The 27,064-nt window shown below is 49.6% G+C and overlaps 1 protein-coding gene across 7 annotated transcripts in view; it reads right to left on the bottom strand.

The window, feature by feature from the left end:
• Positions 1 to 117: 117 nt before the first annotated feature.
• The window catches only part of SRCAP (Snf2 related CREBBP activator protein), a 41,602-nt gene continuing 14,655 nt past the window's right edge, over positions 118 to 27,064 (bottom strand). For 3 of the 7 annotated variants that reach the window (XM_054453449.2, XM_054453451.2, XM_063654958.1), the window contains exons 15-34: positions 26,615 to 26,784; positions 26,281 to 26,473; positions 23,777 to 23,913; positions 23,500 to 23,686; positions 19,652 to 19,821; positions 19,005 to 19,270; positions 18,507 to 18,794; positions 17,696 to 17,860; positions 17,233 to 17,418; positions 16,752 to 17,018; positions 14,899 to 16,397; positions 10,762 to 11,027; positions 10,421 to 10,623; positions 6,484 to 6,653; positions 6,136 to 6,332; positions 5,926 to 6,040; positions 5,324 to 5,443; positions 3,877 to 4,071; positions 3,640 to 3,723; positions 118 to 3,207 (exon numbers count right to left, since the gene is read on the bottom strand). In XM_054453449.2, coding sequence (XP_054309424.2) covers positions 523 to 3,207; positions 3,640 to 3,723; positions 3,877 to 4,071; positions 5,324 to 5,443; positions 5,926 to 6,040; positions 6,136 to 6,332; positions 6,484 to 6,653; positions 10,421 to 10,623; positions 10,762 to 11,027; positions 14,899 to 16,397; positions 16,752 to 17,018; positions 17,233 to 17,418; positions 17,696 to 17,860; positions 18,507 to 18,794; positions 19,005 to 19,270; positions 19,652 to 19,821; positions 23,500 to 23,686; positions 23,777 to 23,913; positions 26,281 to 26,473; positions 26,615 to 26,784 — 7,563 coding nt within the window. In that variant the 3' untranslated portion in view covers positions 118 to 522. The remainder of the gene's footprint in view (positions 3,208 to 3,639; positions 3,724 to 3,876; positions 4,072 to 5,323; positions 5,444 to 5,925; positions 6,041 to 6,135; positions 6,333 to 6,483; positions 6,654 to 10,420; positions 10,624 to 10,761; positions 11,028 to 14,898; positions 16,398 to 16,751; positions 17,019 to 17,232; positions 17,419 to 17,695; positions 17,861 to 18,506; positions 18,795 to 19,004; positions 19,271 to 19,651; positions 19,822 to 23,499; positions 23,687 to 23,776; positions 23,914 to 26,280; positions 26,474 to 26,614; positions 26,785 to 27,064) is intronic. The other 4 variants (XM_054453453.2, XM_063654959.1, XM_054453454.2 and 1 more) reach the window with 3 other exon arrangements.

Genomic DNA, 27,064 nt, shown 5'->3' with positions numbered 1-27,064 from the left:
TGGGCTAGAGATCAGGTGCTAGGATCTTTGCAAGAACAAGAGGGAGGAGAAAAATGATGCCCAAGTTCCCACCCAACCCTCCACCAGACCAGAAAATCAGAAGCCTCCTTACGCGGATGCTCGTACAGAAACTAAGTTTATTATTTTTTCTTCTTTAAAAAAAAAAAAAAAAAGAAAAAAAAGAAAAAAACCTCATTGTAGAGAAGCCCCTCCCCTTTCCCCTAAGGGTGGGGGGCTGTGAAAGACAGCTGGGGAATCAAGTACAAGGGGGTGGGGACAGAGACTATCTTGCCACCCTTAACACTGCCCAGCCACGTGGGGTGAAGGGGAAGGGGACTGTGATGATCCCCATTTCCATGACAACCAGTTGCCTACCCCCTACTTTGGTGGGAAGAAGGGAGAAGGCCCCTATGTCTCCCTGGAGGCTTTCCCCCTCAAGACTTCAAGTAGTGGTTAACAGAGTCAGGCCTGGTCATGGAGGGAGCGGCCACGGTGGAAAGCCTAGGTGGAGGGGCAGCCCACTCACGTCTTGGCCTTGCGGCCTCTGTGACTAACAGCAGGGCCAGCCAGGGAGGGAGGGGCACTGCTGCGCAGGATGCGCTGGTCCCCTTGGTTGGTGGTCCCAACAAGCCGGCGGGGGCCAGGACGTCGGCGTGGGGTCCCATCCCCTTCCTCCTCCTCACCTGAGGCTTCAGCCTCAGACTCCTCTACTGAACCCTCAGGCCCCAGGGGACTTGGGGGCTGTAGGCGGCCCCGCTTTGCCAGCCCAGGACTCCCACCAACTGGGGCCCCTGCTCGTTTGCGAGGCACCTTCTCAGTCTCTAGTGGGGGGACTAGAGACCCTGGACGCAGCCGGGTCGAGCGCAGTTTTGGGGTTAATGAGACCACAGGTGTCGTCAATTCCAACCCCCCTGGCCCGCTATCTGCTAAGTCCAGGTCATCCTGAATTACAGCCACCACCATGGACCCTCCACTCTTCCGTCCTCGCATTCCTTCTGCTTCAAGCCGAAGGCGGGCCAGGCGGGTGAGGGGGCGGCTTCCATCCTCATCAGAGGAACTACCCTCACTCTCTCCTTGGCCCTGGGGTTGCCGTCGCCTCCCCAATCCACAGCTCTCGAGAACAGAAGTGCTGTCACGGTCCAAGACAGGGAGCTGGCTGGGCCGAGGTGATGGAGGATTCTTGGGAGGTCGGCCCCTCTTCCGTTTGGGTGGGGACGTTGAAATGGTGACAGTGGTGACAGTGTTGGCAACAGTAGCAGTGGGACAAACTATCAGCGGTGGGAGTGGGGTTAGGGGTGATGGGTGTGGGGGTGGCTGTGTCCGACTTTCGGAGTTGCCATCCCCTGCAGAGGAAATGGTCCCAGGGATGGGCAAATCTCGTGCTTTAGGGGGTCGCCCTCGCCTTCTTTTCTCCACAGGTGACAGGATGGGATTGGGTCTGTGAACTGGCTGGGGTCCAAGAGGCTGGGGCCCAGGAATAAGCTGTGGTTCCAGGACAGGATCTGCAACAATTAGGGTCTCAGGCCCAGGGACTGGGTCAGCCCCATTGGTTTTTTCCTTCAAGGTCGATGAGGCTGCCTCATCCACACCTCTCCCAGCATCTGCTGGAGACCTGTTCTTCTTGGGGGGCCTCCCCCTCCGACGTTTCACAGCAGGTGGGGTGATGGCGAGCAGTGCTCCGTCTCCATTCTCGGGGCTGCCACCACCAGTCACCCCCAGCTCAATGTGACGGCGAGCAATGAAGGGCTGCTGGGGTGGAGTGGGCAGTGAGGATGAAGGAGCCGCTTCACAGGGCCCACCAATGGGAGGAGAGGATTCTGGCCCTGACATGCTGCGGACAGACGGGCTTCCCGGGCTGGCACTAGTCTCAGAGACCCCAGGCACTAGGGTGCTGGCAGCTCCCCGCTGCTGCCGCCGCCGCCGCACCAGTTCCTTTTCCTCTACCACAGTTACCAGCCGTCCTGGCAGCTTTCGAAGCACTTTGGGGCCTGGTGGTTGTCCTGGCCGACCAGTCCCTTGACCCCTAATTTCCACATCAGCACTGGTGCGACGCCGAGGAGGTCGAGCAGGTGAAGGACCCTCAGGCGAGGAAGTGGCTGAAGATGAGGTGGATGGAGCTGCAACCTCAGCTGTAATGAGCTCCTGTGGCTTCTCTGGGCTGGAGGTTGGGGTCTGGGCCTCTGCCAGCTCTTCCAAGGTCCTGTCAGCCTCCAATGGCTCCTGAAGTGGCTCATCAGATGCTGCTGAGGGTGGGAGCTCCAGGCCATTGCTCTCACTCACACACAGGGGCAACTCCTCACCTTCAGGCAGCACTGTAAGGGTGGTCCCCTCAGCAGAATCTGGTGCCTCCTGCTCTTGACCATTGGGGACGCTGCCAGCCTCCAAGGTCAGGCTGGGTGCAGAAGGGGTAAGAGAAAGGTTCTTCTCTGACACAGGCAGGATCTCCACAGCAACTGGCAACAGATCTTTAGGGGGCACAAGAGTAAGTGAGGAGGTTTCTGAACTGGCCACAGAAGCCAGCTCCAGGGACTCTGGAGATGCCAATGCCTGGGCACACAGTTCTGCCTCAGGCCTCAAGCCCAAGGGGAGGTTGGTGACGGAGGGAGAGATGGGCACAGAAGGTGGACCAAGCAAGAGAGGAGAGGAAGGAGTTACAAGACAGGTTTGGGCTGGAGGCGGTGTATGAGCTGGTGGAGGGGTACAGGCAGGAGGAGGGGTGCAGGCAGGAGAAGAACAAGGAGGAATCTGTGAAGGAGGGGGAGGAGAAGGCAAGATATGGACAGGGAGAATGGTTATTGGATTTGGGGCTGAAATGGGTACTGGGGCAGAGACTGGGACAGGAACAAGGGCAGGAATTGCAGCCGGAGCTGAAGCTGGAGTGGGTCGAGGCCTAGGTGCTGGCCTGGGAACTCGCTCCCTGGCAGGACTGCAGCGGGGTGGTGTGGTGGTGCTGCGAGTTTGATGGGCGGATATAACAGGAGTGTGGTTTGCCCCCTGAGTCTCAGCCCGGGCTCCACGAAGACGCTCACTGACACGAGTCCCCGGCCTCTCAGGGGCTTTGGCCTTTTTACTGCGCCGGTGGGTGCCTCCACCAGTCCCACAGGAACTCTCATCCCCAGCCCCCGGCCCCTCCTCCTCCTCTTGGGGTAGGCGGAACACCTCCTCCTTGGCTTGGTCCAGGTCTTTGCGGGCAGCTTCCACTTGCTCCTACAATAACAGGGCCCAAAAGTGGTCAGGAGGAGGCAAGCAGAGTAGAGAGTGAGTAGAAATTAGCAGCTTCCAGGTCAGGCATGGTGGCTCACGCCTGTAATTCCAGCACTTGGGGAAGTTAAGGCCAGCGGGTCACCTGAGGTCAGGAGTTCAAGACCAGCCTGGCCAACATGGTGAAATCCCGTCTCTACTAAAAATACAAAAATTAGCCGGGCGTGGTGGTGCACACCTGTAATCCCAGCTTCTCGAGAGGCTGAGGCAGGAGAACTGCTTGAATCCGGGAGGCGGAGATTGCAGTGACCCGAGATTGTGCCACTGCACTCCAGCCTGGGCGACAGAGCGAGACCGTCTCCAAAAAAAAAAAAAAGAGAGAAAAGAAAAAGAAATTAGCAGCTTCCAACTGCCAGCCCCACCCCTGGAAATACTCACTTCTGCCTGTTTGAGCTCCTCTCGGCTCACCTCCTCCAGTGAGGCCTCCAGGAATTTCATGGCATAGCGCTCAATGGGGGTCAGCTGCAAGGAGGAGCGGTGGTGATAAACTTAGGAACCTGGTACCCGGTACCCAGGGCCCCACCACCCTTATTTATTCCCACCAGGGAAGACATAAGAAGGGTCACAAGCCCAGGGGAAGCAGTAAAGTCAAGAACTAGTGGGTCCAACACTGACCTGTTCTACAAGGGCAGCAATTTCCTGCTCAGCCCGGGACATCTCCTCATCCTCAGCCCCAGGCCGGCTAGCCTCCTCTCCCTCACCAGCAGGAAACCCATCATTCTCATTAAATTCTGCAAGCTCAGCCACCTGTTCAGCCTTGGCCTGGGTGGCCGCACGGATATCCTCTTCATCTTCTGCCCGACACAACGCCTACCAGGGTGTATAAAAGGAAAAGAAAACATGAGACTTTAAGTACTTTACATCCTGTGATTTGATTCAGGCAAGAACTTGAGACCAAGCATACACCAAACTAGGTTTACGACAGAACTCAACAACCTCCTAGGCCTCCAGAGTTACCACAACAACTCAGTGGTCCACAACGGATGGAATGGATTTTACCAGGACTCTCACTAGGGAAAAATGAGTATATTTGAGATTGCTCGCTCTACTTCTCTTCCTTTAAAGTCAGCCTCAGCTCTCAAAAAAAAAAAACGCCACCACAGAAAGATGTGAATAAAAATGCACAATTCACCTGGGCGCAGTGGCTCAATCCTATAATCGCAGCACTTTGGGAGGCCAAGGCGGGCAGATCATGAATGAGGTCAGGAGTTCGAGACCAGCCTGACCAACATGGTGAAACCCCATCTCTGCTAAAAATACAAAAATTAGCTGAGCGTGGTGGCACACGCCTGTAATCCCAGCTACACAGGAGGCTGAGGCAGGAGAATCACTTGAACCCGGGAGGTGGAGGCTGTAGTGAGCCGAGATCGCGCCACTGCACTATAGCCTGGGCAAAAGAGCAAGACTCCGTGACTCCGTCTCCAAAAAAAAAGTAATGTCAAAAACTGCAATTATTTTTGCACCAACTTAAACACTTCTCTTAAGTGGAAATGCTAATGAAAAGGAAATAATTTTGAGGATTAAATGGTGAGGTGGATATAAGAAATGCTTTGTACTTAATGTGAAACACTCTTTCAAATACATATAATAAAATCACATTTGGAAAAGTTCTTAAAGATTTATTCCTTGACCCTGTCTCAAAATCTATCATAATTTTGGGGTGTTGGGTCTGAGCATTTGTGTGTTTCCAGAACTCTCCAGCTGGGAGCCTCAGCCTCCCAAAGTGCTGGGATTACAGGCATGAGCCACCCACCATGCCCTGCCCACATTACTTTTAATAGAAAGTGAGGTTCAGAAGAGGGATGATTGTAATTTGTCTTAACACAATTAAGAAGCATTACTGGAATTCAAACCTAAAACTAAAGACTCCAAAATCCTGGTTTTTTTTCCTACTTAATCATGTGAACCAACAAGCAATGTACTTACAACTACCAAAGGCTGACTGTAATCTGGGAAGCAGAAGAAACATCTCTTTCCCCTGAACAAGCTCAACAGACTAACAAAAGACAAGATATTCTGTAAGAATTAGCTCAACTTTACGAACTGCCCACTCTTTTTTCACCTGCTCCAGAATATGAGTCTGCTTGCTGGCCACAGTCTCTTCCTCCTCTTCAGGGGCAGAGGGCACAGATGAGCTAGAAGGTTCCTCCAGGGGCATATCAAACAGCTCTCGGATGGTCTGCTATCGGATAGAACAGAGGGAAGTGTCAGAGTCAACAGAATGTTAGCCTTAGGTCTAAGCTGTAAGGCTGTTGGTTCTTGGAACTGTCAGGGGTACCACCGGTTGAAGACGCAGGTCTGTGAAGGCCAAAGCAGTCCTTTTTTTTGCTTGAGACAGTTTTGCTCTTGTCACCCAGGCTAAAGTGCAATGGCGCCATCTCAACTCACTGCAGCCTCCGCCTCTTAGGTTCAAGTGGTTCTCCTGCCTCAGCCTTCCGAGCAGCTGGGATTACAGGAGCCCACCACCATGCCCGGCTAATTTTTGTATTTTTAGTAGAGACGGGGTTTCATCATGTTGGCCAGCCTGGTCTCGAACTCCTGGCCTCAAGTGATCCGCCTGCCTCAGCCTCCCAAAGTCCAAAGCAGTCTTCTTTAATAAACAGGAGTAACTCCTAAAGGCACAGCAGTTTTCTCCTGCATAGGCTAAAAGATCTTACTTAGTACCTGTTTAAAATAGGCTGTGGTGAAATTGCCTCCCTCAATGGCCATGTCTCCCAACATTCTCTTCTGATTTGCCTTTTTTAGGATGTTCTCCTCCACTGTCCGTTCACTGATAAGCCTAGGGGGTGATGAAGGCCATGTGTAAGCAGCCAAATATATCTAGGAAACCCCATCAGTAAACAGGAAGTAAGGTGAGGGAAGACTAGGCAATACCTATATATGTGGACATCCCGGGTCTGGCCAATTCGGTGACAGCGGTCCTGGGCCTGAGCATCCATGGTGGGATTCCAGTCGCTGTCATAAAAAACAACAGTGTCTGCTCCTGTCAGGTTCACGCCCACACCCCCACTCCGAGTTGAAAGGATGAAGCAGAATATGCGTTTGTCTGCATTGAACCGTTCCATCAAGGCCTAGAAGGAAAGGGAAAAAAAGATGATACTGGGAGACTTATCCCCCAAAACAGGTCTAAGGCTTAGTGGCACCCCGTCTGGAAGCCCAAATCCTGGGAAAAGGAGAGAGAAGTGGAGGTGAGCCTCTAAGAGCTGCAGAAACCTGGGTTACCTGTCTCTGTTCAACTCTAGTAGATCCATCCAGGCGCAGGTAGAGATGGCCATGGTAGGTGAGAAACTGCTCCAATACATCCAGCATTCGGGTCATCTGGGTGAAGATGAGCACTCGGTGGCCCTCTGCTTTGAGCTGCCGCAACAGCACTGCCAACGTCTGCAACTTTCCTAAAAAGATATGAAGGGATATAGGGAGCTAGCTACAAGCTGCAACGGGTAGAATGCTTAGCAATGCAAGGCTGGAGTTGAAAGGTAATCAATGCTTTAAGCCAAAGTTTCAGCTAGCCTAGCGGATCAAAAATGTTTAACTACGGCAGGGCATGGTGGCTCACACCTGTAGTCCCTGCACTCTGAGAAGCTGAGGCAGGTGGATCACTTTAAGTCAGGAGCTCGAGACCAGCCTGGCCAACGTGATGAGACCCTGTCTCTACTAAAAACACAAAAATTAGCTGGGCATGGTGGCAGGTGACTGTAATCCCAGCTACTCAGGAGGCTGAGGCATGAGAACTCGGGCTTGAACCCAGGAGGCAGAGGTTGCAGTGAGCTGAGATCCCACCAATGCACCTCAGCCTGGGTGACAAAGCGAGACCCTGTCACGAAAAATATCTATCTATATTTAACTCCATACAAGTTCTTCCTTTGAGGGCTTCACCTCTTCGGTCTGCTCCGGCCTAGAATCTAACTTCTTTGAGTCTAAAAGAGTAGGGGAATACATAACATCGAGGGAAAAACAGAATCCCCAATGCTTTATGAGCAAGAGATCCTTAAGTATTACAACAGTCATACCACCTGAAATCCAAAACAGATTCACAGGATAGATATCAACAAATCCATGGTCACAGCTTACAGATACGGATTTAAGGTCACAGATCAGAACAGTAAAGGCTCTTAGAAGGTTATCTAGTTCAACCTTCCATCAAACACAGAAATAACTTCATTTCTGGTAACTCAGTTTGAACTTTTATTTTTTTCCTTTTTCTTTTTTTTTTTTTTTTTTTTTGAGACAAGAGTTTTGCTCGTTGCCCAGGCTGGAGTGCAATGGTGCAATCTCAGCTCACGGCAACCTCTGCCTCCTGGATTCAAGCAATTTTCCTGCCTCAGCCTCCCGAGTGGCTGGGATTACAGGCATGTGCCACCACGTCCGGATAATTTTGTATTTTTAGTAGCGACAGGGTTTCTCCATGTTGGTCAGGCTGGTCTCGAACTCCAGACCTCAGGTGATCCACCCACCTCAGCCTCCCAAAGTGCTGGGATTACAGGCATGAGCCACCGTGCCCAGCCTGAACACTTTATTTTATTATTTCATTTTTTGAGACAAGGTCTGGCTCTATCACCCAGGCTGGAGTGCAGTGGTGCGATCTCAGCTCACTGCAACCTCTGCCTCCCAGGCTCAAGCCATCCTCCCACCTCAGCCTCCCAAGTAGCTTGGACTACAGGCGCATGTCACCATGCCTGGCCAATTTTTGTATTTTTTGTAGAGACAGGGTTTCGCCATGTTGCCCAGGCTGGTCTCCAACTCATGAACTCAAGTGATCCACTCACCTCTGCCTCTCAAAGTGCTGGGATTACAGACATGAGCCACCAGGCCCAGCCTTATTTTATTTTTGAGACAAGGTCTCACCCTGTCACCCAGGCTAGGGTGCAGTGGCATGATCACAGCTGACTGCAGCCTCAACCTCCTAGGCTCCTGCAATCCAGCCACCTGAGTAGCTGGGACTATAGGTGTGCACCACTATATCCACTAATTTTTTCAATTTGTGAGGAGACAGGGTTTCGCCATGTTGCCTGGGCTGGTCTTTACTTGCCTCAAGTGATCTGCCCACCTCAGCCTACCCAAGTGCTGGGATTACAAGTATGAGTCACCACACGGCCTTGAACACTTTTAACCAAGACTTTCAGTTCATCTACTCTGAATAGTTTCAAATGTAACAAAAACACTTTTTTTACTAAAACATTTATTGAACACATATTAATAAAAATTTTGATTTTCTTATATTCTAGGAAATTTAAGAAATCCGAAACATGTTACTATACAAATGTCTGTGCAGGGCTGTGGAAGAAACTAGTCACTTACCCAACAGCCATTCTTGGGTAACAGAACCTGATTAACCCTGGACAGCTGGCAGAGGTTCCTTCCTCCCAGGTGAAGGAGGCCCCAACCCAACCCCAGAAAACAAATCAAGTTGATCTAAATAAGCCAGAGGTCTTTTTTGCTATTCCCCTTTGTCAGTGATTGCTCTAAGTATGGGCATATAGCTCAGTTTGAGCCAATGAGTTATGAAGCAAAGTCAGCTTGGAGGTCTTTTGTTCCCAGAAAACTTTCTCAGAGTGTTTTGTCTCAACCCCTTGTTTCTTGTTTAGAGGATTGGTGTATACCCTGGAGTTATGGCAGCCATCCTAACATCATGAAGAAACAAAAGCATGAGAATAAAAAGATAAAAGCTAAAGATGGTACAGCAGGGCAGAAAGATAAGGTCCTGGTCCCTTAAGGCTGGGTGCAGTGGCTCACACTTATAATCCCAGCACTTTGGAAGGCCGAGGCGAGGGGATCACGAGGTCAGGAGTTCGAGACCAGCCTGGCCAACATGGTGAAACCCTGTCTCTACCAAAAATACAAAAAAAATCACCCAGGCGTGGTGGTGGGCGCCTGTAATTCCAGCTACTTGGGAGGCTGAGGCAGGAGAACACCTTGAAACAGAGCGAAACTCCATTTCAAAAAAAAAAAAAAAGGCCAGGCGCAGTGGTTCACGCTTGTAATCCCAGCACTTTGGGAGGCCAAGGTGGGCAGATCACGAGGTCAGCAGATCCAGACCAGCCTGATCAACATGGTGAAACCCCGTCTCTACTAAAAATACAAAAATTAGCCGGGTGTGGTGGTGCGCGCCTGTAATCCCAGCTACTCAGGAGGCTGAAGCAGGAGAATCGCTTGAACCCAGGAGGCGGAGGTTGCAGTGAGCCGAGATCGGGCCACTGCACTCCAGCCTGGGCGACAGAGTGAGACTCTATCTGAAAAAAAAAAAAAAAAAAAAAAAAAAAAGAAGGAAAGAAGGAAAAAATGGTCCTGGTCCCTGAAAATATCGTTAAGCTACTGAAACAGCTACACACCACTATTCTCAGATTGGCTCATTAAGTAAACAATAAATGCTCTTGTGGTTTAAGCAACTGTTAGTTGGTTTTCTGTTACCGCCAAATAATTCTAGCCAACACAAAAAGGTCCTTGTCTTTTCCAAGACCAAAATTTACTGTCTACTCACTGTGCAGTCTTGTACCACCAGACATCTTTTCCCATACAGCTAAATAAAAACTCTATGCTGCACTGTCTTACTTGCTATTGTATCCCAAATTATTAGCAAAATGTAACAGATGTTCACAAAATGATCACTGAATGAATGAGTTAGCAGCACATTTTCAACTTTCATGAAAACCAAATTCATGGCCGGGCATGGTGGCTCATGCTTGTGATCCCAGCACTTTGGAGGCTGAGGCGGGAGGATCGCTTGAGGTCAGGAGTTCGAGACCAACCTGGCCAATATGGCGAAATCCCATCTCTACTAAAAATACAAAAATTAGCCTGGCATGGTGGCGTATGTCTGTAATGACAGCTATTCTGGAGGCTGAGGTGGGACAATCGCTTGAACCTGGGAGGCTGCAGTGAGCTGAGACTGCACCACTGCACTCCAGCCTGGGCGACTGAGCGAGACTTTGTCTCAAAATTTAAAAAAAAGAAAAAAGAAGAAAGAAAGACATATTTATGAATGTCAAGAATCTAACAAGGCTTACATTTCTCTATCTTGCCCATAAGCATAACCTAAAAAACCATCTAAAGCTTTACAGAAATCGCAAGAGACCTTAAGTGCAGCATCCCTCTGATACAACAGTCTTAATACTAAGAAAAGAAGAGAAACCAAGGGTCCTACACTGGCCAACAAACTCACCGCAATCATACTGGATAAGTCTCAAGTCAGGGAACTGGGTGCGCATGTTACACACAATACGGTGCAAAGGACGAGCCCGGGGCCAGAGCTCAGAGGCCAATTGCTCCTGGAAGGCTGCCTGACGTGGGGCCAGCCAAGGAGGTGGGTGGCAGGCATGCAGGGAAGGGGGAGGTGCCTCCACAGGAGGCATGACAAAGATGAACCTGTGAAAGGAAGAAGCAGGCAGTGTAAAAGATGGGACTCTGAAATGCCCCAGAAGTTAACACCTTCACCAGCCCTAAGCACTACATCCACTCTGAGGCCCCAAGACCCACTCCCCATTAGCACTTAGCCCTGCCAACCTCTCAATGATTTCTGACAGCTGGTCTAGTCGCTGCTGGGGAAACAGTACAGCCCGGTGGGCAGCCTCGGTATAAGTCCAAAAGGTGGGGTGGCTGGGGCCAGGAGAACGAGGGCCGATGGGGCTGGCAACAGGTTGGGGCAGGGTACAGAAATCCAGGACTTCAGTCCCATACACGGGTGCCAGGGCCCCATGAGCCTCACTAAGTTGGAAAATCCGTTCCAGGCGTTCAGACCGCTGCCGCTTCCGCTTTTCCTCCAGGGAGTCCTGGGGGTGAGAGAAAAACAGAGGAAGTAATCAGTGCCCTCAGAGTCCACATCAAAACCTGACTGTTCTTCCCAGATAGAAATAAATATATAGAAACCATGGGATCCAAAAATACACTATGCTTTTTGTAGTTTTCCAAATTATCAACGAGAACTATTCTTTCTACAACGTTAAATAACTTCTCTCCTAGAGAAAACTGATATTTCCTTGTATGCTATCAAAGCAGAATGACTGAATATTCAAAATGAAGATCTACAATTCCAACAAGTTTATAGAATGGACGATTTGTGGGTATTTTCCTATGTAACACTCAACTCCAGGACTACAGCCTTCTTCAAATCACTGACCAGGATACAGAGAGGCCAATCAAATCCAGACCAGGTTTTTGCCAAGGGCCAGGCTGGAATGGCCAATCAAATCCAGACCAGGTTTTTGCCAAGGGCCAGGCTGGAATGGGGTGGAATGGGAACAGCTAACCAGACATCCGAGTCTCATCACTCTGAGACAGAAAATGGGCAACCCGGTAGTGAGGAGACCTGGATGACTTTGACCCAATCCTTTCCCATCTTTGTGCTTCCAGTTTCACAGTCTGAAAAACTTCTTTGTATCACTTATTATGCTTGTAGTTACACATCTGTATGATTATTTGACTAGTATCTATCCACTACGCAGTAGGCCCCATACAACACGAACTGTGCCTTGCTCACTATAATCACTCAGTAACTCGCACAATTAAGCTCTCAATACATTTATCTGTTAACAAAATGAACAAATGAGGGAGACTAGACCCCAGGAGATAGTTGTGAATAGAGGAGAGTTCCAAATCTCCTTCCTGACTGCTACCAAGTTTCACCTCTTGGCTTGAAGTGCTCTAAGTGAGGGAAAAAAGGTGTCCTAGCAGACGGAAAAACCAATAAACTCAAAGAGCTAGTTCTTTTTGAGACTAGCTCCCAATAGTAGCAAAAAGAGAAAATCTGGCCAGGAGCAGTGGCTCAAGTCTATAATCTCAGCACTTTGGGAGGCGTAGGTGGATGGTTTGAGCCTCCTATTCAAGACCAGTTTGGGCAACATGGCAAAACCCCATCTCTACAAAAAATACAAACAAGGGCCAGGCACGGTGGCTCACACCTGTAATCCCAGCACTTTGGGAGGCTGAGTTGGGCAGATTATGAGCTCAAGAGATCAAGACCATCCTGGCCAACATGATGAAACTCTATCTCTACTAAAATTACAAAAAAGTTAGCTGGGCGTGGTGATGCAAGCCTGTAGTCCCAGCTACTCGGGAGGCTGAGCAGGAGAATCGCTTGAACCTGGGAGGCGGAAGTTGCAGTGAGCCGAGATCGCACCACTGCACTCCAGCCTGGTGACAGAGTGAGTCTCCGTCTCAAAAAAAGAAACAAACAAACAAGTAGCCTGGCATGGTGGCACAAGCCTACAGTCCCAGCTACTCAGAGGGCTGAGATGGGAGGTTCACTTAAGCCCAGGAGGCTGCAATGAGTGGAGACTGTGCCACTGCACTCTAGCCTGAGTGACAAAGTGAGACACTGTCTCAAGAAAAAAAAAAGACTATTTGTAAACCATACGTCTGAAAAAGGATCTGTAACCAGAATATATAAAGAACTCTTACAACTCAATAATAAAAAGACAACCCATTTTAAAAGGGCAGAGGATCTGAACAGATAGTTCTTCAAAGATACACAAATGGCCAACATGGTATTTCAACCACATGAAATAAAGCTCAACATTAGCCAACAGGGAAATCCAAATCAAAATCACAATGAACTACTTCTTCACACCCAGCAGGATGGCTATAATCAAAGTAAGTGATGATGTGCTGGGCATGGTGGCTCACACCTGTAATCCCAGCACTTTGGGAGGCTGAGGCGGGCAGATCACTTGAGGTGAGGAATTCGAAACCAGTGTGGCAAACATGGTAAACCCCAACTCTACTAAAAATACAAAAAAATCTGGCCGGGTGCAGTGGCTCATGTCTATAATCCCAGCACTTTGGGAGGCCAAGGCAGGCGTATCACCTGAGGTCAGCAGTTCGAGACCAGCCTGGCCAACATGGTGAAACCCCATCTCTACTAAAAATACAAAAATTAGCCGAGCGTGGTGATGCCATGCCTGTAGTCCCAGCTACTCGGGAGGATGACACAGGAAAATCGTTTGAGCCTGGGAGGTGGAGGTTGCAGTGAGCCGAGATGGTGCCACTTTACTCCAGCCTGGGCAACAGAGCAAGACTGTCTCAAAAATAAAATAATAAGAATACAAAAAAATTAGGTAAGCATGGTGCCACATGTCTGTAATCCCAGCTACGAGGGAGGTTGAGGTGGGGTCACTTAAACCCAGGAGGCAGAGGTTGCAGTGAGCCAAGATCGTGCCAATGCACTCCAGCCTGGGTAACAGAGCAAGACTCCTTCTCAAAAAAAAAAAAGTATTGGCTCAAATGTGGAGAAACTGGAATCCTCACAGACTGCTGGTGGTAATGTCAAATGCTGCAGCCACTTTGGAAGTCTGGCAGTTCCTTAAACAATTAAAACCTAGTTACAATATAACCCAGCAATTCTCCTCAGTATGTATCTAACAGAAACTGAAAACACCTGTCCATACAAAAACTTGTACACGAAATGTTCACAGCAGCATTGTTCATAACAGCCATAAAGCAGAAGTAACACACGTTTCCATCAACTCAAGGAAGGATAAAATGTGGTATTCATACATTATTATTCAACATAAAAACAAATGAAGTACTGATATATGCTATAACACAATAAACTTCAAAGAACATTAATCTAAGTGGAAGATGCCAGTCACAATGGACCACACATTATACATTACGACTCCATAGGCAAAACTAGAGAGATAAAAAAGTAGGATGGTAGTCATTCAAGACTAGGAGGGATGGAGGGATTGGGGAACGCTGGCTAACAGGTGCAGCATTTCTTTTTGGGGCCATGAAAAGGTTCTAAGTTTATTGTGTTGATGATTGTACAACCCTATAAATATATTAAAAACCTATTGTACAGTTTAGGGCCAGGCATGGTGGCTCACACCTATGATCCCAGCATTTTGGGAGGCCAAGATGGGAGGATCACTTGAGGCCAGGAATTCGAGACCAGCCTGGTCAACAGTGGGAGACCTCCATCTGTATTTAAAAAAAACAAAACTATTGTACAGTTTAAATGGGTAAATTGAATGGTATATTATTTATAGCACAAACTGTTACAAAAAAAACCAAGTGGCAAGAGGCTATTATCTACTTGCAGAGCAATCCCTCTACTCTCTACTTCCAACCAGCCAGGACCAACCTAGCGGCTGGTCAGGTAAAAACCAAACGTGGAGTCAATGGCACTGGTGGAACGTGGGGGAGTTGGCATGAAGCAAAGACTAAGCAGCAGCTCTGATTACAGTGGGGAAAAGCCAGAGGGCCTGGAGGGACCCACTGGACCTTCCTTCTCCTTAGTTTTGGGTTACTTAAGCTGAACTGTGAGTTTACCTCAAGTACTACACAGACATGGGCCTATATACATAGTACAGGAAAGAAACAGCTACCAGAAATCATAAAAGGGACAGAGAAGAGTTCCTTTTACTGCCCATTTATTACCGTGCGGGTTAAAAAACGGGAAAAGAGGCCGGGCGCGGTGGCTCACGCCTGTAATCCTAACACTTCAGGAGGCCGAGGCCGGCGGATCATGAGGTACACGCCCAGGGAAGAGAAGGGACTTGTCCAAATGTCACTCAAGTACTTGGTCCATAACATTAAGCTTTGTAATTCACCAGGTTAAATGTGACATCACTGTTCCATCCACCCTACCAACACTCCAAAGAAACTCAACTTCCTGTTCCCTCTTGAGGAAGTAAAACTTACCAGATAAAAAGGGGAACGAGGTGGTGGGGGGGGCTGGCGTCGAGGCCGGGGGCCACCAAACGAGGTAGCAGTGGAGGGAGGGCTGGGGGGACCAGAGCGCAATGTCAGTGTGTCAGGCTCATCCTTGGAAACAGGCAGCCGGGATACCATGGTGACAGGCAAGGGAGTGGCACCAGATGCCGAAACCACAAGGGAAGATGCCTGGGAAGCTGGGGACTGTGTGGAGGCTGGGGCCAGCGCCAAGGTCTGAGCTGCAGCCGGGCCCAGGGTAGGAACTGGGGCAGGGCTCAAGGTCAGTGTCTGCACTGAAGCTGGGGCCAGGAGTGAAGCAGATGACGATGCTGGAGCCAAAGTCAGCGTGTGAGCTGGGGCTGGGCCCATCGGAGAAGCTGGAGCCAGAGCGGGTGCTGGAGCCAGAGACAGCGTCTGAGTTGGACCCAGTGGTGGTCCTGGTGCCAAAGACAGTGTCTGGGATGGAGTTGGTACGAGGGATGATGCTGGAGTTAATGACAATGTCTGAGTTGGAAAGGGTCCCTGGGAGTTCCCCGTTCCCAAAGACAGTGTCTGAGATGGAGATGAGCCTCCAAGAGTGGGCGCTAAAGCTGGGGCTAGGGCCAGTGTCTGCGTAGAAGCCGGGCTCGGGAGAGGTGACGGAACCAGGGCTGGTAGCATAGTTTGAGTTGATGATGGAGCCAACACAGGGGTTGGAGCTGGTACCGGTGAAGCTGAGGCTAAAGAGGTTCCTGGAGTAGACGATGGAGCCATAACTGGAACCGGAGTCTGTGATGAAGCCAGGACAGGAGCAGGACCTGGCGATGGTGCCAGGACCGGAAGAGGAGCCAGAGGAGGAGCTGGAGCAGGAGCCAGAATTGCTGTCTGTGGAGCCGCCATAGGAGTCAGAGGGGTGGCTAGAGCCTGAGATGCAGAAGATGCTGGAGCCAGAAGGGAAGCCTGGGATGGAGCTGGATTTGGTGCTGACGGAAAAGGATTGGCCAGAGCTGAAGCTGGCACCAGGACAGGTGAGCATGCTGGGGCCACAGTTGAGTTCAACCCTGGAACATGTGAAGAGGTGGGAGCCAACAACAGAGGGTGACCAGGTGTCTGAGATGAAGACAGGGATGGAGCTGTGGCCAAACCTAGAGTCAAGGCTGATGCTGACGGGGAAGCACCAGATGGTGCCAAGGAGGGAGGTCCAGGAGCCGCTGGGACAACAGGTGCCAATGGTGGAGTCACACTGGTCAACAGAGCTGGGCCCGAAGCGGAAACAGGCAAGGGGGCTGAGATGGGGATGGTGAGTGGAGCCGAGGCTGGGGCAGGAAGTGTGGTGGGGACAGAGATGGGGAGTGAAGGTGACAATGGAACTGAGACCGTAGAGGACACAGGACTAGCAAGGGGAGAGGAGTTGGGAATTGGCATTGGAGAAGAGGCTGGCCCAGGGAGTGAGGATGGCACGTGGAGAGGAGAAGAGATGGTCAAGGGGGCAGCTCCGGGGGTTGAAGCTGTGGAGAGAGAGGATGAGTTAGCCCCAGAATTCTTTTCCTGACCCTTTCTACTCCCTGTCCCACCTTTCCCTTACCCCCAAGCTTCCCATTTTCCAGAAGGCATTCACTCCCACTACATGAAGTCAAACATCCAAATAATCTGACAACTTTAGATTTCCTTCCCCTCCAAGATTCCAGCAAATGTATCTCGAAATTAGGTCAGGGCTCAGGCAGCCCAGTTCTGGGGCCCACTACAAATCAAGGCAGTACGCTGGTATGAAGAAATCTGTACTAAAACTAAGAAACCTTGAGGCGACCCCATCTCATCTCCATTCCTGGCAAGGATTTCTGGCCTCAGCCACCTGGACTCACCACTGACTTCAGGTGAAGGACTGTGGACCAGCTTGAGAAGAGGCCTCACCAGAGTGGGTGTGGGCATGGGGACTCGAGCAGTACCCAGAGTAGGTGTGGGTAGCCGGCCAGGGGTTAACGTGGGGCGTGGATTCAACACAGCTGGAAGCCCAGAGCTCGGAGGCCGCGGTGCTGGGGCCAATGGAGGAACAGGAGTCAGTCCATCCCGAGGGGCTTGTCTCACTACAATCTTCACCACGCCTGTATTATTCACCATGGTTGGTGGCACTGCAAGAGGAAGCTACACTGAGAGGAAGGTAGAAAAGAAACAAAAGACCCAAAGAATGGAAGAAGTCCAGGGGCAGGAGAAGGTGGCAGACAGGTATCATAGATATTCGCAAGGGAAAACAACACTGAGGGAAGGCTGGACAGACAGTAGCCCAGCGCATGCCTGGAAGGACCAAGGCCAGCAAGGGCTAAGTAGGAAGGCCAGGAGCCTCACCCTGGTTAGCAGCAAGCGGAAGGCTGAGGCCAGTAGGGGCAGGGGTGGTGCTGGGGGTCGAAGAAGGCAGCACAGAGACAGGGGTAGGGCCAGGGGTCGGGGCCACGGCCTGGATGAGGGCCACATGGGCAGGCTGGCTGATGAGGTGGTGCTGCCCCCCTGCTGACACGAGGTGCACCACATTCCCTGGGTTAAGGGAAGAGAGAAAGAGAGAGAGAAGCAGCTATCAGCCTGAGGAGGGCAGAGGCAAGGCAAGAAGAGAAGGAAAAGAACAGAGAGGGAAAAAATTCTCTAGAATGACCTCTTCCCTATCTTTATCCAAGATCCCTCCAACCATGCCCGTTGGCCCCACCCACCAAAAGCTTGGGAAAGAAACATAAAGGCTGACATTCAAAAAAGTCACAAAAACAAAGAGACAGGGAAGAGGAGGAAAAAGGCAGGACAGGGGGTGGGTTTTACCTACTTTGCAGCGGGCGGGGCTGCCCCACAGCAAGCTGGCGCACCTGGGCACCAGTCAAAGTCAGCTTGTTGCCCTGGATTTGGAAGGTGAGAGGTTTGCTTCCCCCTGCATTAGCCACTGGACGTTGTGCCAGTGAGGCTAACTGCCCGATGCTGACCACTTCACCTGCTAAAAACAGAGAAGGCCTTATTGTACACAAGGCTCATCCTGCTCAACACCACTTCACAGACTCCATGAAGCACACCTCTCCCCCGAGTGTCCAGTTCAAACAACAAAGCCTTTCCCACAATTTACCATGTCTCAACAAACTCAGCCTCCACCTACAGCCTTTGAGCTTTTCATGTGCTACTCCTTCCAATCCCATTTGCTTAGCAATCTCCTTTATATCCTGTAACATGGCCTGCCACCAGACTGAGCTAATCACCACCATCTGCTCTACAATGCCCTTTTACCCCAAATACTTTTCTACTGCTAGGCTTACCACTATTTATTCATCTATGTGTCATCTCCCTATGTCAATTTCTTAAGGGCTCTTAATTATGATCTGACAATGTCTGGCATAATGCCTAACATATGTTAGCTGCCTCAATTTTTTTTGACACAGGGTCTTGCTCATGATTGCAGTAGCGTAACCATGGCTCACTACAGCTCCAAACTCCTGGCTCAAGCAATCCTCCCACCTTGGCCTCCCAAAGCACTGGGATTATAGGCATGAGCCATCATGCCTGACCCAGCTGCCTAAAATTTGATGCTCTCATGGTCCTGAGCTTTCCTCCCATCTCAAGTCCCTCACCACAGAGCCCTGGGAACTTACAGGGCAGGCGAGCCTGCATATCGGGAGATAGAATGAGGCGCTGTGGTGCAGGAGTCGGAGCTGGCACTGCTGTAGTGGTAGCAGTTGCCGTGGTGGTAGAAGTGGTGGTGGCAGCAGCAGGAGGGAAGGTGTAGCCTGGTGGCACTGTCAGGGGCTTCAACAGGCTAGAGGAGCCTGGAGGTGGGGCTGGGCTCAGGCGAACTGGGGCAGGTGGTGTTGGCTTTAGGGACAAGGTTGGCGTGGGAGGCCGTGAGGTCCCACTCAGGACCCCCAGGGGGGATGGCAACACTGCAGACACAAAGCAAACACCTGTCAGATATACCCTGACTAAAGCCTTAGCCTGGTGCCAGAAGCCTCCATACTCCCTTCCAACCCATCAAATACTAGGCCCCTGTCCCCAGCCCAGCTCCTCAAACCCCTTAATTTCACTATTTCTTCCTCAGTCTGAACAACCTTTCTGAAGCACCACGCATCATCCTTGGCTCTCTTTCAACTTACCCTGGGGGAGAGAACCACTGTTGGGCTGCAGTGGAGGCAAGAGGACAGGGCCAGGAGGCCGAGATGCAGGAATAAGCGGGGGCCCGGCAGGTGAGGCTGAAACCATCAGTGGTGCTGGCAGCACTTGGGGGACTGGGCCAGGGGTGGGCTGGACTGAGAGCTCAGGACCTGGAGGAGGTCGAACTGGGACAGGGCCCAGGGGCGTCCGTGGGTTGTTCACCACCACCACTGTCCGGCCTTCTTGCTTAGGTACCGGCTGCAGCATCCTGTAAGAAAAAATTAAGGGAGTGGGTAGGGAGAGAAGGAGAATAAGGGGTAGCAATATCAAAGAAATGAAGAAAATGAAACAGAGAGACAGATTATAAAAGCAAAGAAAAGGAAAGAGACCCAAAGGAGAACGAGAAATACGAATTTAAGATAATCAGAAAGCACCGAACAGAGAGAAAGGGAGAAAAAGTGACTATCACAGAAGCCCATCCCAGTACCCTCTTCTAGTTATTCTCTCCCCAAATCCCTCCACGTTTGCACCTATCCCATATAAATATTCCAGCCTTGCATCCAACTCTTTTCTTCCCACCCCAGGCCCCTCTGGGCAGCTTTCAGCCACTTATTCTAGGAACCATCCCCTCATTCCTTAGTCCTTGTACCTGTTGACCTTCATCTTGACTGGCTTGGGCCGGGGTGGGGGGTCAGGAGCAGTAGCCACCTCTAACAGTACCCGGCGAGAGAGGCGGTGCCGGGGCAGAAATGTGTCTGCCTCATATCGAGAGACACGACCTTCCAGGCCAATAAGGTTAAATCGACCCATGTCTATCCGCTGCCACAAGAAAGAAAGCACAGTCATAAAGCAGAACAAAATCACATCCTTTGCAACGCAGACGTAGATGGAGGCCATTATCCTTAAGTGAATTAACACAGAAACAGAAAACCAAATACCACATGTACTCACTCACAAGTGGGAGCTAAACATTGGGTATGCATGGACATGAAGATGAGAACAATACACGCCAGAAACGACTGTGGCGGGGAAGGGGCTGAAAAACTACCAGTTGAGTACCATGCTCACAACCTGAGTAACAGGATCAATCGTACGCCAAACCTCAGCATCATGCAATATACCCCATTTAAGAAACCTGCACATGTACACCCTTACTCCAAAATAAAAGGCTGGGCGCGGTGGCTCAAACCTGTAATCCCAGCCCTCTGGGAGGCCAAGATTGGAGAACTGTGTGACCCCAGGAATTTGAGATCACCCTAGGCAACATAGTAAGACCCTGTCTCTACAGAAAATACAAAAATTAGCCAGGCATGTTAGCGTGCACCTGTAGTCCCAGCTACTCAGGAGGCTCAGGCGGGAGGACTGCTTGAGCCCAAGGAGCTGAGGCTGCAGTCAGCTATGATCATGCCAACGCACCCCAGCCTGGGCCACAGAACAAGACCCTGCCTCAAAAGAAAAAAAAAGGCCGGGTGCGGTGGCTCATGCCTGTAATCCCAGCACTTTTGGAGGCCGAGGCGGGTGGATCACGAGGTCAGGAGTTCAAGACCAGCCTGGCCAAGATGGTGAAACCCCATCTCTACTAAAAATACAAAACATTAGCCAGGCATGGTGGCACGCGCCTGTAATCCCAGCTACTCAGGAAGCTGAGACGGAGAAATGCTTAAACCTGGAGGGGTGGAGCTTGCAGTGAGCCGAGATCGTGCCACTGTACTCCAGCCTGGGTGACAGAGCGAGACTCCGTCTCAAAAAAAAAAAGTAAAAAAAAAAATAATAGGCGGGGCACCATGGCTCATGCCCATAATCCTACTACCTTGGGAGGCCAAGGTGGGCGGATCACTTGAGGCCAGGAGTTTGAGACCAGCCTGGCCAACATGGTGAAACCCCATCTCTACTAAAAATACAACCAGCATGGTTGTGCACACCTGTAGTCCCAGCTGCTCAGGAAGCTGAGGCACAAGAATCGAGAATCGCTTGAACCCAAGACGCAGAGGTTGCAGTGAGCTGAGACTGCACCATTGTACTCCAGCCTGGGTGACAGAGTAAGACTCCATCTCAAAAAAAAAAAAGTAGTAATATAAACACAATGCAGTGTCAAAGATGCCAATTTTACAATGATTTATTGGATATGATGCCAAAAGCACAGCCAACAAAAGAAAAAAATAGATAAATTGGACTACATCAAAATTTAAAACTGGGGGCCAGGTGCAGTGGCTCACGCCTGTAATCCCAGCACATTGGGAGGCCAAGGCAGGCAGATTATCTGAGGTCAGGCGTTCGAGACCAGCTGGGTAACATGGTAAAACCTCATCTCTACTAAAAATACAAAAATTAGCTGGGAGTGGTGGCACACCCCTGTAGTCCCAGTTGCTTGGGAGTGAGGCAGGAGAATCACTTGAATCCAGGAGGTGGAGGTTACAGTGAGCTGACATCGCACCACTGCACTCCAGCCTGAGCCACAGAGTAAGACTCCACCTTAAAAAAAAAAAAAAAAAAAAAAAAGGCCGGGCACAGTGGCTCACACCTGTAATCCCAGCACTTTGGGAGGCTGAGGTGGACAGATCACCTGAGGTCAACAGTTCGAGACCACCCTGGCCAACATGGCGAAACCCCATCTCTACTAAAAATACAAAAATTAGCTGGGCGTGGTGGCGCATGCCCGTAATCCCAGCTACTCAGGAGGCTGAGGCAGGAGAATCACTCGAACTCGGGAGGCGGAGGTTGCACTGAGCTGAGATTGTGCCATTGCACTCTAGCCTGGGCAACAAGAGCAGAACTCTGCTCAAAAAAAAAAAAAAAAAAATTAAAACTGGGTGTGGTAGCTCACGCCTATAATCCCAGGGCTTTGGGAGGCCAAGGCGGAAGGATCACTTGAGGCCAGGAGTTCAAGACCAGTCTAGGCAACATATCAACATCCCATCTCTACAAAAAAATTAAAATAAAAAATTTAAAAAATCAGGCATAGTGGTGCACGCATATAGTTCCAGGTACTCGTCCGGGAGTTTGAAACCAGCCTGAACAAATGGTGAGACACCATCTCTTCCAGAAAACTAAAAAAAAAAAAAAAATTAGCAGGGCCAGGTGCAGTGGCTCACATCTGTAATCCCAGCAACTTTGGGAGGCCAAGGTGGGCAGCTCACAAGGTCAAGAGATGAAGACCATCCTGGCAAACATGGTGAAACCCCATCTCTACTAAAAATACAAAAATTAGCTAGGTGTGGTGGGGTGTGCCTGTATCCCCAGCTACTCAGGGGGCTGTGGAGAACTGCTTGAACCTGGGAGGCAGAGGTTGCAGTGAGCCAAGATGGCACCACTGCACTCCAGCCTGAGGACAGAGCGAGACTCCACCTCAAAAAAAAAAAAAAAGCCAGGCTTGGTAGTGCATACCCATGGTCCCAGCTAGTCAGAAGGCTGAGGCGGGAGGACTACTTGAGCCCAGGAGTTCAAGGCTGCAGTAAGCTATGATCATACCACTGAACTCTAGCCTGGGTGACACAGATAGACCTTGTCTCGAAAAAAAAAACCCACCAAAAACAAGTGTTTGTGCCTCAAAAAACACTATCAACATAGTGAAAAGGCAACTCACGGAATGTGACAAAATATTTGCAAGTCATACATCTGATAATGGGTTAATTTCCAAAGCATATAATGAAGTCCTACAGCTCAACAACCACCACACAAACACCCAAAATTAACAAATCTTCAATAGACATTTCTTCAAAAATATAGACAAGTGGCCAATGAGTACATGAAAAGATCCTTGACAGCACTCATCACTAAGGAAATGCAAACCAAAACCACAATGAAATACCAATTCACACTCATTAATATGGGTGTAATTAAAAAAAAAAGAAATAACAACAGATAATGGCAAGGATGTGGAGAAATTAGAACCCTTGTGCCCTGCTAGGGTGGAAATGTAAAACATGCAGCTACTATGGAAAACAGTGTGGAGGTTTTCCCAATATGCAGAAATAGAATTACCATATGTTACAGCAATTTCACTTTTAAGTAAATACCCAAAATAAAAAGCAGAGATATTTGTACACCTATGTTCATAGCCTTATTCACAAGAGACAAAAGGTGGAAAGAATCCAAGTGCCCACTGACAGATAAGTGGATAAACAAAATGTGATGCAGATGCTCCTGGACTTACAATGAGGTTACATTCCAACAAACCCTCAGCAAGTCAAGAATTTAATACCCTTTAATACCCTTGATAAGTCCATCAAAAAGTAAAATATTGTAAGCTGAATCATTCTAAGTCCAGATGCTCCTTAATTTATGAGGGGGTTACATCCTGATAAATTCACAGTGAAGTCAAAAAAAAATATTAAGTTGAACCATCATTACGTCACATGGCTAGAGTACAATAAAACTAAGGGAATGATAGGGGAGTAATGAGGATGCAAAAGTCAGACCCCAGTCTAACGAAAAGAGGTACACGGTTGGGGTAATGCCAATAACCTTTATATTTCATATTAATGGAATCATACTTACCTGGAGGGGATGGACATCCGTGGCCCTTAGCACCAGAGAGGCGGTGCTGAAGCAGATGCCTGGGGTGATGAAAGGGGAGGTAACCGGTCGAGGGTCGAACAGATTTGGATGATTGCAAACTTTTCTCAGCTGCATCAAAATGTTGATGACGCTCATGAAATGGCCTGTGGCCAGTGTCTCCTTAGTTCTGGGGAAAGAGGAAAAATAAATGAGACGTCCTAACAGCCACCTACACTCCAATCTCGAGTCCCAGGGCCCACCCTCCTTCCTCCCTTACGTGGTCTGTGCCATGAAGTCATCATAGAGACAGCGTTGACGCTTGGAGAGCCTGCAGCGGATAACATGCTCGTACTTTTTGGGCATCTGCTTCTCAACATCCACCTTAACTCGGCGCAGTAAAAAAGGCCTCAAAACCTAAAAGCAAATTAAGCAGGAGGTTAAACAGGGGAACTCAGGCACCGAGCCCCAGCCTAAGCCCCTCAGCAAACACTAACGGAGCCATACGGCACACCATATCAGACACCAACCACACAAAGATGAGTCAAGCGCAAGCCCTCAAGGGATCTGCTGTCTGCTGAAGGAGACAGACACAAAATGATACCATGACACAGGAAGTGATATAAGGAAGCACTGTGGGCAGACCAACTACGCAGAATAGAAAACTCAAACTAGATTTTGAGGAGTAACTGTTAAGTTTACAAGATGATGCAAATAAATCTAGAAGATGAGGAGAACAAAAACTGTGGCCTTGACAGGAGATAAAACAAAAGGCAAATCTGTGATCTCAGAAGATAAAATCTAATAGGACACAGTCATCAATGTCTACAGTGACATGGAAGAACTAAAGGAACAGAGGTAAATGAAGGAAAAGTAATAGTTAAGGAAGACTTCCTGGGTTTTTTTTTTTTGAGACGGAGTCGCGCTCTGTCGCCCAGGCTGGAGTGCAGTGGTGCAATATCAGCTCACTGCAAGCTCTGCCTCCCGGGTTCACGCCATTCTCCTGCCTCAGCCTCCCGAGTAGCTGGGACTACAGTTGCCCGCCACCACGCCCGGCTAATTTTTTGTATTTTTAGTAGAGACAGGGTTTCACCATTTTAGCCAGGATGGTCTCGATCTCCTGACCTCGTGATCCGCCTGCCTCGGCCTCCCAAAGTGCTGGGATTACAGGCGTGAGCCACCGCGCGCGGCCAACTTCCTGTTTTCTAGCTTAGTTTACCAAATGATAGTGATTGACCAAGATGAAGTAGAAATAACAGGCTATAAGGCCAGAGATGTCTAGCTTAGAACAGTGTTGAGTTCAAGAGGAACTCTCAATTAATGATAGCAAATCAGAAATTTAAATACAGGTCAAGTGATCTAGAAAGTCAAGGAATTTTAGTACAGACTGGAGAGTCTTTATCACATAAGAAATAGTCAAAGCCTTAGGAATGAGTAGGCCTGTGAGATATGTAGACTGAGAAGACAAAAAAGTAAAGATCAGAATGCTGAAAGATATTGTGATTTAAAAGCTGGGCGAAAAAGGAAGAGCCAAAGAAGACCAGAGAGAGAAAACACCAACAATATGAAGTTGAAGAAATCCAAGCAGGGACCAATCAGCAGTACCATTCTACTCAAAAACAATAAGGACAAAAACATCACCATTTAAAAAAAAACAAAAAACAAACAGGCTGGGAACGGTGGCTCACACCTGTAATCCCAACACTTTGGGAGGCCAAGGCGGGCAGGGCGGATCACTTGAGGTCAGGAGTTCGAGACCAGCCTGGCCAACATGGCGAAACCCGCCTCTACTAAAGATAACAAACATTAGCTAGGCATTGTAGTGCAGACCTGTAACCCAAGCTACTCAGGAGGCTGAGGCAGGAGAATCGCTTGAACCTGGGAGGTGGAGGTTGCAATGAGCCAGATCACGCCACTGCACTCCAGCCTGGGTGACAGAGAGAGATTCTGTCCCAAAAAAAAAAAAAAAAAAAAAAAAAAAAAGCCAGGCACGGTGGCTCACACCTTTAATTCCAGCACTTTCGGAGGCCGAGACAGGCAGATCACGAGGTCAGGAGATCGAGACCATCCTGGCTAACATGGTGAAACCCCGACTCTACTAAAAATACAAAAGATTAGCCAGGCGTAGGCCGGGCGCGGTGGCTCACGCCTATAATCCCAGCACTTTGGGAGGCTGAGGCAGGCAGACCATGAGGTCAAGAGATGGAGACCATCCTGGCTAAGGTGAAACCCCATCTCTACTAAAAATACAAAAAATTAGCCAGGTGTGGTGGTGGGCGCCTTTAGTTCCAGCTACTCGGGAGGCTGAGGCAGGAGAATGGCGTGAACCCGGGAGGCAAAGGTTGCAGTGAGCCGAGACCACGCCACCGCACTCCAGCCTGGGCAACAGAGTGAACTCTGTCTCAAAAAAAAAAAAATTAGCCAGGCTTTGTGGCGGGCGCCTGTAGTCCCAGCTACTTGGGAGGCTGAGGCAGGAGAATGGTGTGAACCCGGAAGGCGGAGCTTGCACTGAGTGGATATCGCAACACTGCACTCCAGCCTGGGCGACAAAGCAAGACTCAGTCTCAAAAAAAAAAAAAAAAAAAAAAAAAAAACCAGAATTGATGACTAAGATGAGGTCACTCAACTTGGCAATGGGTTAGTCCCTAGAACACTGCAGCTTGACAAAGGAGTTCAGCCTGGCGCTAACTTCCCTCTCCCCAACGGTTTCCTGGGCACTGCCCAGGTGCTCAGGAACGGTTCCTTACCATTCCCAATACCCTGACAAACTGTTGCAGGCCCTACCTTGTGGAGGCGTTTGACTAGACCTTCATTATACTCTTGGCTGCCCTCAATCATGCCAGTTAGGGGATTAGAGAACCACTCCTTGAACTCGCGATGAGACTGGAAGACATGGGGCATCAAAAAGTGCATCAAGGACCACAGCTCCATGAGGCTGTTCTGCAAGGGAGTTCCTGTCAGGAGCAGGCGCCTCTGGCTGCAAAGAGACAGAAAGAATCAGAGAGAGTACGGTCAGCAAGCTCCCAACCTTCTGAGTATTCTGATACATTCCTCAACCCAGGCAGCCCTCCCTTCTAGCCGAGTCAACCCTCCCATGAATCCCCATCTCCATCTCCACCTGTTGAAATTGAGGAGTGACTGCCAGCGCTGTGACTTGAAGTTCTTGATGTTCTGCGCCTCATCCAGAATGAGATAGCGCCAGTTCTTGCGACGGAAGGCCTGGTGGTCCTGCAGCACCAGCTTGTAAGACGTGATACACACATGGAAGGCATTGGGCTTGGTCCAGCCCTGAAAGATCAAAGACAGAAGTAGCAGATAGTGGGATGAAAAGAAAAGAAAGCAAAGGGAAGACATGCTAAACTCCTCAAAGGACAGTAATCAGGTTGGAAGAAAAGAGAAAGTCCCAGCAAAAGAATGGAGCGACAGAAAGAGGAGGGGCCTGGGTGCGCTGGCTCACAGCTATAGTCTCAGTACTTTGGGAGGCTGAGGTGGGAGGATCTCTTAAGCCCAGGTGTTCAAGGTCAGCTTGGGTAACATAGTGAGACCCCATCTTTATTTTTACAAAAAA

Source organism: Pongo pygmaeus, chromosome 18, assembly GCF_028885625.2.
Source record: "Pongo pygmaeus isolate AG05252 chromosome 18, NHGRI_mPonPyg2-v2.0_pri, whole genome shotgun sequence".
Lineage (NCBI taxonomy): Eukaryota > Metazoa > Chordata > Mammalia > Primates > Hominidae > Pongo > Pongo pygmaeus.
Note: the sequence above shows the minus strand (reverse complement) of the source record. Positions and strands in the feature narration are given on the sequence as shown.